Source organism: Furipterus horrens, unplaced genomic scaffold (genome assembly GCF_987537825.1).
Source record: "Furipterus horrens unplaced genomic scaffold, mFurHor1.1.pri manual_scaffold_11, whole genome shotgun sequence".
In the NCBI taxonomy this organism is placed as follows: domain Eukaryota; kingdom Metazoa; phylum Chordata; class Mammalia; order Chiroptera; family Furipteridae; genus Furipterus; species Furipterus horrens.
Genome location: NW_028327181.1, coordinates 31,850,295 through 31,866,226, shown reverse-complemented (window position 1 = coordinate 31,866,226; position 15,932 = coordinate 31,850,295). Strand labels below are relative to the sequence as shown.

Here is a 15,932-nt window from a genome sequence, read left to right as displayed (position 1 = left end):
AAAAACTTCATATTAACTTTAAATGCTGAATAGCTTCCGTGGTACGATTTTCATAAAAAGGATACTTTACATTTCATTTTCCTCAGAATACATTGAACAATAAAAAAGTGCAGTGCATCAACTTAATTTAAAAAATCAGTAGTATCAAATATATTACTTGGGCATCAAATTTCCTAACTACAGTAATTTTTAGTTATTGTTGTTAATCTGTGCCTAATTTATAAATTAAACTTTATCACAGGTATGTATGTACAGAAAAAACATACTCTGTGTGTGTGTGTGTGTGTGTGTGTACAGTTTGGAAGAATCTGCAGTTTTATGCACTTTTGGGGGTCTTGGAACATACCCCCCCATGAATAAGGGTAGGTCTACTGCATATTCAGATTAACATATTTTTATACTTATTAAATAATGGTTTTAAATAATAACCATCAAAATCTTTAAATAATCCAAGATCTGAATTAAATCATGGTAGTATCAATAACTTGTTAAAATTCCAAATTTATTCATCAGTAAAATGTAATATTTAACAATGTTCTCAGAGTATAAGTGTCCTATGTGTAGGAAACGATAATCTAATTACACTGCTATTAATTAGGGCATTTATAGAGCCACTAATATGTTATATCAGTATATTTCTTCACACTGATGTGTCCACTTGAAGAAATCATACCATAACCAAAGACATAACCATTCCTGAAACAAGGAGCCATCTTTACACTAGTATTTCTTTGTTACGGTGCTTAGTCTTGGTATTATTAAGCACAATGAATTTTTCTTAACGAATATAGCAGATTAAGGCAAAAGGACATAACCTAGTCCCCTCAATAAATTATTTTCTATCTTGCAAAAAAATGGCTGTTGAGACTATACAAATCAGTGATGTTGGATGGAAAGACACAGGCTGTCCCTTAAACCAGCATCTAGTATTTCAAGAATGAGGTTAAAATCACCGTGCCTTCACCTGCCATTACGATCATTCGTCAGCAGTGCCCACAATGCTGATTTTCAAATGATACCTTTTACTTGCTCTGTCTTTTGGCTGTATATAGATTATTTTTCTTATTAAAAACATTTAGTAATTCAGCAATAATCTACTCAGTCTTTGTCAACTCTCTAGTGAATAAATTTTCATATTTGCAACCATTTCCTGCATGGCTGTTGCACTTTTCTTCTGTTATCTTCTTCACATGACTAAGTGGTCCTTTCCCTTCAAAGGAGGAAGGGTTTTTGAATGAGCCTCCAATTCTATCCCACAGTGTGAAATACTGTCCATAGTTATAGTCAAAGAACATGTGGTGGTCTGTATGGTGAGCTGAGCCATTAATAAATGGCTTTAAGATCTGGGGGACACGAAAATCGCCATCATGAATGGAAATTGTCCAGATATTGACGAAGATATACAAACCTAAATAAACCACCTTGTGCAATGGAAAGAGAAAAGGGTATATATGATAAGGCAGACTTTGCAGGAAGCCGTCCACAGGGTGAAAAGCATGACTTGCAAATGGAGTAGGAATCTTCCAAATGTGATGAGGTTTATGTACGCGCTGCAGAACGAAAGAACACTGTTAGCACCACAAACTATACCAAATGCAATGTCAACTTCGCTTTTTCAAAAAAATCCTTTGAAACGAGCAAAATCACTTATAAAATGCCCTCCTTCTTTACCCCAAAGCAGTAAAAATATAGCACAAAGCCTCCAAACTAATAAAAAACACAAACAAAATAGATCTGCTATTTGTCATGACTATGGCGGTATTTAATATAGATAGAGAAAATTCTTGGAAACAGAGACTAGAATTTAAAATCACAAACTGCTGAAATTGTGTCATTCCCCCCCTGAGAATGACCCTACCTTATAGACAAGTCTGTGATGAAGGCCTCTGTGAATCCAGTAGATCAGCATGTCCGTGAAAAAGAGGAAGGACAGCACACTAACGAGGAGCTGAACCCAGCCTACAAGAGGTCACAGCACACAGTAGAGTCAAGATGCGGCTTCCGGGACCACCGTTTCCTTTTTGCATGTCTGAACACAACATATGCTCCTAGCCTCAACACCATCAACTACCTGTTTTGGCTAATTAAACACATTATAAATTAAGGCTCCTTGACTCTTGGGAATCTGCTTATTTCCTCATTTCCCTTGTATAAAAATTTAAACGAGTCCCACCTAAAATGTTTCTTAATTAAACTATGAAGATAGTTATGAGACAGGAAGAGGATATTCCTGAAGCATCTTTATTATTCAGATCTCTGAGAATAATTCTATTTAATAATTTTCCTTCATAAACATATCTTTATACATTAACTCCTTGCTTAGAATTTTATTTTCCTCTAAACATCCCCGAGCATTAGCTCCGTAACTTGACCCTTTCTGACCTCGCCAACCTCGTTTGTCCCTGCACTAACCAGGCTGCTTCACTCAATGTCCTCCCAGTATCTTGAAAGTCTTACCTCTGTACTTTTACTTACACTGTTCCACGTATCTAGAATGCCCTTCCTCCTTTATACTTTTACTCATTATCCCATTACTTTTCAAAGCCTCATCAACTCATTACCTCAGTGTGTGATTTTTGTTCCCTCCTTTAACTACTGGTAACCTCTCACTTAGAAAGTAGGGGTGCCGGTGCAGATCCACCACTTATTTGTTGAGAAATCTGGGCAAGTTACTAAAACTCTGTATATTTAATCTACTCATCTATAAAAGAAGCATAGTAATAGTATCTACCTCACAGAACTGATGTATAATAAAATGAATTGATATATGTGGAAAGCTTAGAACTATAGCTGGTACTTATTAACACTCAATAAGTGTTAACTACTATTCTCATGTTGTAATACTAGACAGAAATGTATCTTGATGGAACAATTTCAGAATTTCACAAAAAGTTTAGTTGCTTCAGGACTTTTAATACACAAAAAAGGAACAATCTAAGTTCTAAATATTAGAGATCATATAAACTATGGAAAGATTTATAGTGTCTAGGTTGAAAGATAATTGATATTTAAATTCTGTATTTTCTTATTTTCCATAATTGTCATGTACTATTTGAGGTTTTTTTTTATTTTAGAACTTTGAATTCAATACAATTAATAGAAGACAAATAAAAAGACTATATCTGATCTCGCTAATCTTCCCCCAGGCACAATTTCATCTAAAATGAAAACTTTAAAATTGATAAACTTATATAAATGCATATATATGGCAAGACACAAATGCATAAAATAAGAAAATGTTGATTAGTATTAAAAACAACTGATTTGATTCTTTAGGAAAACCAGTCTGTGCCTGACACTCTTATTACTTACTTACCATTTGGAAAGTCTCCTATGTCATCATATAACTTGCTGTAACCTCTCAACTCCAGCAGGAACAGGGAAACAGTGGGAATACTCATCCATGGTAATGCCTGGACAGTATACATAATCTCTCGATAGACTTGATTCTGAAAACGAAATTTCCAATATTTGAAAATCACACTGTTAAGCAAAACTAGCATAAAGTTTTTTGTGGTTGGACTTTTAGAATCTCTTTGATATTAATGAGCTTACTTCCAAAATGTTTCTATTAAAATGTTATTATGTGGGAATGGGTGTGGAAGGAAAAAATTACTTTTGTACTGAGGAAAAACAATAAATATTTAAAATTCTCAAACTTAATTTTCTTCCCAACAAAATTTGTATTCTAAATTTCTATTTACTAACTACCAATCTCTTTCATAAGTAACTTCCATCCCTAACCCTTTTTTCTCCCAGTCCTGGGAGACTTGTATTTGAGATCTGTATTTGGCAAGTACAAATAACTGAAATAGAAAAATGACAGTAAACAAATATAAAACTACTGAGTTTTGATCCTTTAGCCAGTCAAAGAAAAATATACATCGTAAAAATAAATTTCAGTTTGAGTCAAACATTAAAATAACTACAGAAATGTGTGCATTTATTTATTAATCACTATTAGCAAAGAAATTCTTGTCTATGTAACTAGCAAAATGCCAGGCTTTTAGTTGACCAAAAAAAAGTTGGATTCATCTATTTGTTTAAATTAAGGAAGAAGTGGAATCAGCCCTAAAAATATAGAACACATCTGGGGCTAGTTTCAGAAACTTCATTTAATACTTATAATCAATTTAATGTGAATAGCTCACAAATTCATTATCCTGTTATTTTTACTGTAACAGTGGTTAAAAATGGATAAGAATATCACTGACCTTTAAAAACTGTGGATGTTTCATTAATGAATGATCAAAGACAAAATAATAGCTCAGTGTGGCAAAGAAGAAATAAAGGACATAAGCACCAAGATTTGTTACAATCAGGAGACTGATGGTTTGTCGAAAGAAGTCCTCCTCTGGCCAGGCGGCTGGATATATGTATGGTGTAAAAAAGTAATAATCTGCAGCACTGAGTACAAGATCCATCTCGGCCCCTAAAGGATAAACATGTGCAACAATTATTTACCCACGCTGACACTTCTCAAAAGTTTTTTCAGAAACACTATGCCACTCCTGCTTCGATTAGTACATCTGGCAGTAGTCTGCTCCTACCAGAATCCCCTAAATGCCATCTTTAGAGCTAGAAGAGATCTTCAAAATCTCTAGTCCGTTCATAGTGTATGCACGGGGGCACCAAAGCTCGGCTAGAGGAACTGAGACCCAGGGCGTTTTTCTCTAAGGTCTAGCTGACCTGCGCACCTAGATCTAAGCCTGTCTTGGCGTTCTTTGCTACTCCATCCTAGGGCTGCACAGACAACGGCAAAGATGTGGAGTGCAGGCACTGGGCACTCAGGTAAATGACTTGCTCTGTCAGCTACAAGTTTCAGTAGCCTTTCTCTTCTTAAAAAACAAACAAACTCATATTTCAGAGATTTTTGCTTCAGTGCTGAAACTTAAGATGAGTTTCCTAAAAGGTTAACTAGGTTGTCACCACAAACACAGACACCAGGGACTATCTGTTCTTGTGACAAAAAAAAGGCCACTCTCACTGACAGAACAAAGGGAGACATAGTCTTAGACATATTCTTTATATTAAGAATTAGAATACATTTATTTCTCTGCCCACTAAGCAATACTCTATGTCAGGGGCTAGGAAACTGGGGCCCACAGGCTTTCAAAGCCAGAGCCTGTTTTGTAAAAAAATAAATAAAAACAAAACAAAGAACTTTATTGGAACACAGCTATGTCCAGATGTTTACAGACTGCCTATGGCCCTTTCTCTAGATAGGGTTGAGTCATGGCAACTGAGACAGTTTGGCCCACAAAGTTTAAGAGACTTATTATCAGGCCCTTTAAAGGCAAAGTTTGCCAACTCCTGGTCCAGATACTTAAAACTTTCGAAAAACTTGAGTTAATTCAGCAAATGTATCTATTCTATATTCATGTATCTGTTACACAGATTTCTATCAGTTCAGCAACATTATGGTCAGCTTTTGTGAACTGACCACTGGATCTAGGACATTTTTTACCTACTCCCTCACTCTGTTTTAAAACAATTTTAAGATTTCATTTATTTATTTTTAGACAGCGGGAAGGAGAGGGAGGGAGAAAGAAAAGGAGAGAAAATCCATGTGAGAGAGAAGCATCAACCCACCCCAACTGGAAACGGGCCTGCAACCCAGGCACGTGCCCTGACCGGTAATTGAATGGGTGACCTTTCACTTTGCAAGATGAAGCCCAACCCAGCCATGCTAGTCAGGGCTACTCCTCCTTCTTTATTGCAAGTTTATACAGGAAAATGTGTCCAACATTCTAAAGCATCTCTCCCTTATGATTGAAACTTTGGAATAGCAACAAAAAAACAGTCTGGAAAATGTCTACCCATATTAAACTATTCAAATGGTCTTTTATCTGCTACATATGGGGCCATATAAATAAAAATCAGTTTATGAAATAAAATTGAAAGTAAAACTAGAAATTTTTAATTTATAACCTATTTCCCCTACTATAGTCCCCACTAACCCGCAAAAGAATTTAGAAAGTCTTTTTTTAAAAAAATCATACATACATGTAGTTTAAAATAATTCATATAAAGAGACATACAGAGAGAAGCTTCACTTCCGTACATATCTCTGTATGCTGCAATCATCTCACTTCGCCTTCTGGGTAACCATATTTATTAGTTTAGTTTTCTATGAATCCTTACAATATTTTAAAATGTTGGATCTAACTACAAATTTTATTTCCCTTCTTCTTTACAAGAATATAGTATATACACTGTCACATTTTTTCTCTTAACAATGTATTTGAGATTTTTCCATCATATAAAGAATATCCTTTTTGTTTTTAATTAAATCTTTACTGAGATAATTTGCATACTCTAAAACTCTTCATTTTAGAGAATGAGTCAAAGTTTTTTGCATATTCTCAGAGTTGTGCAATCATCATCACTATCCAATTTCAGAACATTTTCATCACCCCCAAAAGAAATTTCATATTCTATTCTGTTGACCTTCTTGGATGTGTAGATTGTTTGCCATCCAATTTAAGGAGTTTTGGGCTGCTATTTCTTAAAAGAATCTTTTTACTATTTATTTCCCTCTTCTCTTTTGGTATTCTTGATGGGATCCTCCAAGTCTCTGAGGCTCTATTAATTTTTCTTCATTCTTACTTTCTGTTTTTCAGATTGGATAAATGTCAATTGATCTGTCTTCAAATTCTTTGATTCTTTGTTCTCTCAGCTCACATCTGATGTTAAGTCTGATGGTTTATTTTAAACTTGTTATATTTTCAACTCCTGAATTTTTACTTGGTTTTCTTTTAAAAAGTAAATCCTATCACTTTACTAATGATTTTTACTTGGTGGGAAATTGTTCTTATACTTTGAGTTATTTAGATGGGTTTCTTTAAACATATTTATAGTAGCCAATTTTAAAGTCTTTGCCCAGTAAATCTGGGCTTTCTTAGAAATATTTTCGATTGCCTATATAAGGACATGCTGACCTGTTCCTTTGCATCTCATAATTTTTTGTGGAAAATGGAACATGTTAAACAACATGGCAGCTCTGGAAATCAGATTCCCCATGGGCGCCCCCCAGGGTTTCACACTGCTGTTGGCAATCATTTAAATGACTTTCCCAGACTAAAGGTGTAACACCTGTATTCTTTGTTGTGTGCAGCTACTGAAGTCTATGCCCACTAACAACTGGACAGGTTTCCTTCAACGCATTAAACCTTTGGGGCAGTGCTGTGTGCTGGGGCCACGCTTTCAGTGCTTCTGCAGGCGGAGTACAGCTCTGACTACCTCTCCCTTCATGCCTGCACAGACCTGCAAGTTCGGCCAGGAGTGAGAGATGAGGGCCTTGGCTCCCATCCCTCTTGGGTACATACAGCACAACCCCTCTCATGGAAATCATTCTAGATTCTCAGTAAACATTCAGAGCTTTTCAAAGCCTCCTATGGACCTTCCTCAGTGTCTCCTTGTGAAGTTTGCATCAGGCTCTTGTTACTGCCAACTGTCAATGCTGTGTCCTATCACTATGATATTAAGCAATCACCACAGACTGTCTTAACAGAAACCTTGGGGATAAGATGATTCACATAAAGCAAACTCTAAGCCAGGTCAAATAAAGACAACCTTGAGAAAAAGTTTTTCAGAGACCTGCCAGATAAGTCAATTGGTGAAAACTCTCTGGATTGGGGCTTCCTGTGGGACTGCAAACCTGTCCTGCCCCCTCCATCACCGCCTGGCGGCAGTGGCTCACAGCCCCGACAGCTGCAAGGCTGTTGATTTCCGAGGCTATCACACAGCTGGAGAATGGGGCACGGAAGTCGGGAAAGCTAAAATGCCATCAAGCTTTCTGTTCTTCCTGAGTTCCAGCCACTTTCCTAGAACAAACCTTCCTAGGGCTGTTGTTAAGTCTTTACTTTCTAGAGTTCTAAAAAAGCTGAGTTTGACAATTTTGTATTTTGTTGCTTTGACAAAAAGCAGATTTTCAGATGTTCTTACTCTGCTATTCTAGAAGTCACCATCTCCTTCTTTTTTATAGCACACGCCTACCTTTTCTTCCCCATAAAACATTTGGTTTCAGATGTGTTTCGGAATTCAGAGTTTCTAGATTTTTCAAAGATCAAAACATCTCTCTGCTAGTAAAAACAAATATTTGTTTAGAAATGAATATTCACACTGAATGGATACACACTGGAAACACACTGGAAATATATTATAGTCCATTTGTGTGGTAATAATTTATGTAGTAATAAACTAATAAAAAGTAGAATTCGTAGACTAAAATAGTGTGCCATTACTTCTATTTTTAAAGGAAAGTATTCAGTAAACTTTCAAATACATACCAAAGTTAAATGCCTGTGATGTATGTGCGCTTATGTGTGTAATACATTTTCATGAAAGCTGGCAGTCTGAGTACCTTAGAAAGAAGGCTCATGAGGGTGGCATCAGGCACTGATAATGGACCAGGGTCAGGGTACTCAAGTGGTAAAGCAGCATCACCCGAGATAGCCTTTTGAGAAGATTTCTACCAATGTCATCTGTCTAACCAACTGCTGTTTAATTGCTTACCATAGTCCCTTCAGCAATTCTCCCATTTGTGTCCACAATGTAGCCACTGTTACCACCATCATTAACGTAGTCATGACTATCTTCATGCTCAAGTGGTTTTAACAATCTTTCCGAAGTTTCCCCATCACCCAAGAAATGCATAATAGAAACATCACGATCATTGTCCAGCATATCTTCATGCCAGATTCTCATGACTTATTTATGGTTTTGGCTGTTAAAATATACAGTGTAATTAATGAAATCAGGTAAATCTTCTTATTGACAAAACAACGACAGAAAAATTCCTTAACTTAGTGAAGAAAATAGAAAGCAAGTCCAGGAAGCATAGAGTCCCAACCAAGATGAACCCAAAGAGGCCCTCTCCATAATCATAATTAAAGTGCCAGAGAGAGAATCTTAAAAGCAGCAAGAGAAAAGCAGTTTTTTACCTACAGTGAGTTCCCCTATGACTGTCGGCTGATTTCTCAAAAGAAACTTTGTAAGCTAAAAGGAACTGGCAAGAAATATTCAAAGTTATGAAAAGCAGGGACCTACAGCCAAGATTGCTCTACCCAGCAAAGCTGTCATTTAGAATAAAAGGGCAGGTAAAGAGCTTCACAGACAACAAAAACCAAAAACCAAAACAAAACAAAAAACTAAAGGAGTTCATCTTCACCAAAACATTATTATATGAAATATTAAAGAGACTTATTTAAGAAAAGAAGACCAAAACTATGAACAATAAAATGGCAATAAACACATACCTATCAACAACTGAATCTAAAACACAAGCTAAGCAAACAAGAACAGTTGCCAGATGGAAGGCGGGGCTTGGAATGGGTGAAGAAGTGAGGGGATTGAGAAATATAAATAGGTAGTTACAGAATAGCCACGGGGATGTAAAGTACAGTATAGGAAATGGAGCAGCCAAAGGACTTATATGCATGACCCATGGACATGAACAATGGTGTAGGAATCACCTGAGGGAGTGGGGGCTGCTGGGTAGAGGGATGGCAAAGAGGAAAAAATCAGGACAACTGTAATAACAATCAATAAAATATAATTTAAAAAAGACATCATCTAAACCCATCTTAATGGTAAGGCAAGTACAAAAACAAATAATTACATTATCATTATCATTACAAGTGCTTTAATAAAGGTACATAAGCAAATTCTATGAAATCAGAAAAGACAACACAACCACCTCAGCTTACAGTGGAAGGTGTGTGATGAAAACATTTGATTTGGGCTTTAAAGAACATTACCATAAAGAAAAGGTTACGGACAGCCATTTCAAATAGCAACAACCGCAAAGGCATGGAGGGTCACAGGACATTCATGGCTCACTGTGTATGGCTGGTGGGTGCCAAACAGGGCAATGGGATAAAGGAGGGGGGGGAAATGCCCAAGGATGAACCTGGTAAAAGAAACTGGTGTTAAGACTGTGAAAGGATCTGATGTCCTGCTGAGGAATTTGGACTTGCATACACGACTGGGAGAAACTAAAGATATTTGAGTAGAAAACAGGTGTAATCATACCCTTACTTCACAAAAACCACGTCAGTAGGAATATGGAGAATTGATAAGAAGCAGGAAGACTAATTTGGTTGCTCCTGTGGTAGACTAACCCAATGAAGATGAGAGAACAGACATATTCATCATCAGAGATTTAGCAAGTAAAAAACCCACTAGGCTTGATAACTGGTTAGATACTGGAATGTGAGAGAGAGAAAAATCTAAGATGACTATGGTATTCTTAGCTTGCCTGAGTGGATGGTGGTGTCATTACGTTTTCATGTGTAGATGTAAACAGAGCTGACTCCCTATCTGTGTGGCCCTGATGTCTTTCTACTTTACATGCTCTGAACCCTGACCTAACTAGTCTCAGCCAGCACCAAAGCCTCATAGTTAATAATTAGCTGTGAGCCGTAAGCTTACACAATGTAGCCATAAAGATTCCTGTCAGTAAAGGCCAGAATGGCATAGCAATGAGATCTTTATCAGCCTAGGCGCTAGTGTCATAAGACCGCAAGGAGGTATATGGTTCCTGGCTCCTACTGTTACAGAAACAGGGGAGTCCAAAAACAAACCCCAGAGTTTGCGGCTGGGAGATAGGGAGCAGGAAGCAGCTTTCAGGATGCCCTTGCATGCCTGGAGCTAGTGGCTGAAAACATTGTTGCAAAGACCGGCTTACTTCCAAGACTCAGGAAGATGGGAGGGATCTTGGACTGTGGGCTGGTAGGGAAGAAGCAGACAGAGCCTAGGGAAGAAGCAGACAGAGCCTACTAGGGTTCTGTGAATGGTCAGGACGGTTTGCAACACCCACTGTGAGAGGACGCGGGGAGAGAGAGGAGGCAGGGAGGGAGAGAGGAGCTGCAGACATTTTGGGCTGGCTCTGGCTCTAGGAGGCTCACTCTAAGGCTCTCTCTGGCCCTCACACCCTCACTCTCTGGCTCTTGTGGGCTCCCTCCATCTGGCTTGGAGGGGCAGGGGTCTCCATGCGGCTTTAAGAAGAGGCTCTTGCCAGGCTGCTTGGAGAAGGAGAGGAGATCCATGCGGTTTGCAGGAAGAAGGCAGTTTGCAAGGAGGCTGAGAATCCAGGCCGTTCTGCATTGAGAGCTGGAGGGCACCACAGCACAGAAAGGACCTCCCCAATCAGAACTGAGTGATTGGCAGCTACTGGTAAAGCTGAACTGTGCCTAGGAAGTAGAGAAATGGTGTTTCTGACCTTCCTAAGACTGGCCAGGTCTGGGAGGGGGAGGCAGGACTATGTGCAAATAAACAATTCTTTTTCTTTTCACCAAACTCTGGTATTCAGAGTTATAATTCTGGCGGCGGGCAATCGGGCCCCTAACTGAACAGCCCGTGGGTTCTGTTTCAATCGGAGCAGCCCAAGGGTTCCGTTACACTACTACATTCTTTGTTCCTTTGGCTTGTCAGTCACTAGTAGTTTAGCTATACTAAAAAACTTTTACTGTAACAACTCTCTAGCAATAGAGAATAATTTGCAGAGTGCTGGGTTGTCTGTCCACTCCAAACAAATCTTCCTATACATAAATTACCATATAATTACCATATTTTTCTCACTATAAGATACACCTGACCATAAGTTGCACCTAGGTTTAGAGGAGGAAAACAAGAAAAAAATATTCTGAACCAAATGGTGCACTAAAATATTTAATATAACAGAATAATATTTCCACCATGTTAAGTGAACAGCTGTCAACAGCGGTATTAAGAACCACCATCACTGTCATTAACCAAGGAGGAGAGACTCTAAGGTTCAAGTACTCTTCTAGTTTTCTGGTAACCCCAAGAACCCATCATTGCTAGTGTCAGAATTTATGGGGGCGTTTGATAACAGGCATTGAGGGAGTTAAGAGGTATCACTAGTTGTAACAGTCACTGAGAGTATCACTATCCTAGTTATGGGTTCTGGCAGACTATCCCCAGGGCCTGTTACGGTTAGTGATCCCCCTTAATCCCCTCAGTGCCTGTGTTATCATTAGAACAGTGACCTCACTATAACTCCCTTTATATACTACAAACTTCAGCATTATGGCTGCTCACCAGTTACTGCTGGCCTCCTCACACAGAAATCTGGTGTGCACAGGAAACAGTATGGAGGTAGGCGAGACAGCTGTAGCATCTAACAGAGCCAGTAGCCAACCAAGAACTTATTACTTCAGCTCCATCCATCTGCCTCTCATGATTGGCAGAGCTTAAGACATTGGTGATTGGAGGCGGTTCTACTGACACAGACCCCACCCAGTGTCAAAGACAATCAGCAGTTGGCACTGTGCCGCATACCTGTTATTAGCCTCAGCTGATTTGACAGGTCAGCCGTTGTAGTTGGGAGTGACAGGCGGCTCCCTGCACTGTCGGTCCCGGGTGATGGGCAGAGGCAGCCGGCAACTGACCAGACGCCTTGAGATTCAGCAGTAAAGTGGGACATTGAAGCGTTCCCAGGGGTTTTGTGTGGGCCCACCACTTCCTCTCCTAATAGCTGTCACCACCGCTGACAGGTAATACACATCACAGTCTGTGATGCAATATTTGCTCCATAAGACACACAGACATTTCCCACAAACATTGCATCTTATGGAGCAAAAAATACGGTAATTCTGTTATAATCAATAGAGTTGTCTGCTTCATCCTTCAGTCTTAATATGCTTTCTGCGTTGGGTGGACTGTACCTTCACTCTATCATCAGACAGACAGAAATGGGGATATTGGGAGAATTAATAGATTGGGTTCGACAGCGACGGGGTGGGTGAGGAACAACGGGTTCAACTTGGGTCTTAAATCTAATTGTCTGTGGCTCATCTGGACAACTAGACATAAGCAGGAGACCACATGCAAATATAAATCTGAAATTCAACAGTGATCCCAGTAGTTGAAGTTGAAGCTACAGGGGAGGCAGTGTAGCAGGGGAAGTGCACTAAGTGAGTAATACCAGGAAACACAAACATTAAAGAAGAACCTATCAATTGAAAAGGATATTGCTACCCCACCCACTACAGGCTGATGAACTAATCTGCATGTTACGTACAGTGCCTCATAGCCCTAAGTCAATATAGTACCTGAGATAATACAATGCAGCCAAGAAAAACTAACATTAACCAAGAATCTTCTTTACTCAATCTTTAATATCAGATGTAAATAAAAATCTTTATAAGATCGCAATCCTTAACTTTAAAAAATCTTTAATATTGCCTTTTCCTGAAGATCATGCTAATTGCATTAATTTGTATATTCTCTGTATGTAATTGCTATTACAGTATACCAGTGTCTGGAAGGGAGGAAATGTCCCTCAGCCATTCTACAAGCATATAAGATTCTGTGAAGTTAAACCTGATTTAAGTGTTTTTAGAACTCTGGTTTCAATTTATTCTGTTCGTTGAATGTAGTAAGTAGGCATTCATGAATACATTACTGCAACTTCTGACATCTAACATACAATCTTCTGAAATCAATAGCAATGATTTCAAAACTGCAATTCAATTTTTAAGTTTAAATTCAAATCCACACCTATAAATTGGAAACAACATAGAATGTAAGATTTAGAAACTAAGTACATAATTTTGGGGCATCATCTGACACAGAAAAAGTAGTCAATAAATAGGAGCTATTATTATTACTGTAATGGAAGGCAAAGCTGAGTCCAACCTACCTTAACCTAAAAGTGCCATTTGATTTTTCTTTAAAAAATAATTAGTAGCTATAATTGATCATTGGTAATAACATAAGTATCGATATTTGTTATACACTAGGTAATGTAAATGTTAGTTCATTTAACCCTTTCAAGAAACTCAAAGAGTTAGATACTAATATTATTCTTATTTTACAGATGAAGCTGGGCACAGAAAAATCAAGTAACTTGCCCAAGGCCATTGAGTAATAAATGCTAAAGCTGGGATTAAATCACATGAAGTCTGTTAGCAATATCCACTGACTTTAACCAAGCTCTACTGCTTCTTTGTCACTCTCAACTCTTCAGCTCTTCAATTTTTAAAATTCTCAAGTGATTGCACAACCTCATATAGTTTTGCATATAATTGCAAGGGGCTGAACTCAGGGGCTCCACAAACCCTAAGTTAAGGATCCTGCCTGAAATAGAACCTTGTAGGAAATATTATTTTACCTTTGCCAAAAAACAAAAAAACAAAAAACAGTAACACTTTTCTTAAAACATAGTTATCAATAAAACAAAATTAGGCTTAGAATGACTGAGTCTACAGTTACCTTTTTGCTTTACCTTAGAAGTATAGTTAATCGCTAACATTTATTAAGAACCAAGTGTTATTTAAAGCACTTCCTATGTATTCCATTGTTTAATTCTGGTAACCTTATGAGGTAGGTGCTTCTATAACCTCCATTTTATAGATGGGGAAACTGAGGTCAGGAGTATGTAAATATCTTGGGCAGTAACAAGTAACAACTGATATGTATATTGAGTCTATTCACTTAGCTATTACATTATTTCTCAACATATTATTATAGATGCAATATGTTATTACATATACTGCACTGAGTATCCAATGTTCATTACAATACATAATGAATGGAAAAGCACTCTTTAAAGATCAAGGGTCACGTACTTATTACCGGTAGATGTTTATCATTACAAAGTTAAGGGGGGGGAGAAAAGGCTGCGTTGCAGACAAGCTACTAAGTTTGGGCTAAAATTACCCAGCTACCACAAACTCTCCAGTTTGGAAACTCTATCTAAGTAATTTTTTCTCCTATATTACCTCCAAATTTTCTCTATTACAGAGGAACGCTCGTAGACACGACTTTTCCTTTTACAGATGCTACCGTAATAGATTATTTCCCTTCTCTTCTAATCTCAAACGGCGGATTATTGTCCTCCGCCCCCACCCAAGTTACGTAGCAGGAACAGGCTCGCATTGCAACGGTCAACAAGTCACAGGTGATGGCCAGGTCCTCAGCCTAATTCCTCTGCCCCTCACCAAACAAACGGAAAGACACCCCTCCAGGAACAGAGGGAAACCCGTCTCAGAGTAAAGCGCTAGTGTTCTGGGGACAGGCTTCTCTCGGACAAGAGCTCCGCAAGGGCCGCCACAAGTATTTCACGTTCTTCAAGCCCATCCGTGTGCGAGTTTCCTTCACGCCCAGGCCTCCTCCGCGCCCCGAAATACCGCCTCTCGCCCGGAAGCGGAGCCGGGGCCAGGCGCGCCCCCTGCGCCCCGCACGCGCCGCATCACGGCCCTGGGAGCCCGCGGTGCCGGGCTGACCTGCCCGCTTCCCCTCCCCCCGCGCCTGGCAAGCAACAGGCGCGCAGCAAACGCCTGCGGCCCGCTGGAGAGCGAGGGGCCGGGGCACCTCCGCGGCCCCACCTGGGCCTCGTCGGGCCGCTCCTCTCCCGGCCCGCCCCGGTGGTCCGCCTCCTTCCCCGCCCCCCCGCCATCCTTACCCACCGGAAGGTCCGCGACGGAGCGGGCAGCTGCGGAGTCACAGCAGGCACTCGGCCTGCGGACCACCGAGGCCGGATAGCGGGTGCCGCCTGCAGGGGCGGCACCAGCACCCAAGCTCAGAGGGGCAGGAGCCGCCAGCCAATCAGGGGCCGGAGTCATAAGCCGATATGACGGCGGATCGCGCGACCTGGCAGCGCGGGGCTCCCCGCGAGGCCCGCTGAGGTCACGTGAGCGCCGCGCGCTTGGCCACATCCCCCTTTCCCCTGACGGAAGGATCGGCGTTTTCGGGTTGCTGCTGCCTTGGTTTTCCCTCGCAGTGACGCCTGCCGCTCAGAGGCTAGTAGGCAGCGGGCGTGCAGTGTTTATGGGAAGTACGTTCCTGAAACCGCCGCTCCGCCCTGAGGGGAACAGCCGTTTCCTTCGAGGAGCCGGCTGGCGGCATTTCCGCTCTCAAGGGAGGGAGGGGGCTCAAGTGTCTGTCTGCCGGGCGGAGCTGGC

At 40.0% G+C, this 15,932-nt stretch overlaps 1 protein-coding gene across 2 annotated transcripts; it reads right to left on the bottom strand.

The window, feature by feature from the left end:
* Nucleotides 1–278: 278 nt before the first annotated feature.
* SC5D (sterol-C5-desaturase) lies at nt 279–15,574 on the bottom strand. 2 transcript variants are annotated; one of them, XM_090292218.1, is made up of 5 exons: nt 15,434–15,574; nt 4,215–4,432; nt 3,317–3,449; nt 1,859–1,959; nt 279–1,550 (listed from the first exon to the last, which is right to left on the bottom strand). In XM_090292218.1, the coding sequence occupies exons 2-5, from the start codon at nt 4,422–4,424 to the stop codon at nt 1,095–1,097; spliced, it is 900 nt and encodes a 299-aa protein (XP_090148344.1). In that variant the 5' UTR covers nt 4,425–4,432; nt 15,434–15,574; the 3' UTR covers nt 279–1,094. The 2 variants fall into 2 exon arrangements, with proteins under 2 accessions (XP_090148344.1, XP_090148345.1); XM_090292219.1 differs by having other exon boundaries at nt 15,438–15,502.
* Nucleotides 15,575–15,932: the final 358 nt, after the last annotated feature.

Bases quoted from the DNA above. Each gene is read 5' to 3' on its own strand.
- SC5D (XM_090292218.1), bottom strand. From the start codon at position 4,424: ATGGATCTTGTACTCAGTGCTGCAGATTATTACTTTTTTACACCATAC. The intron at 3,450-4,214 runs GTCAGTGATATT...TTTCGTTTTCAG, and splicing joins AACATCCACAGTTTTTAAAG to AATCAAGTCTATCGAGAGAT. The intron at 1,960-3,316 runs GTAAGTAAGTAA...GACCTCTTGTAG, and splicing joins CATAGGAGACTTTCCAAATG to GCTGGGTTCAGCTCCTCGTT.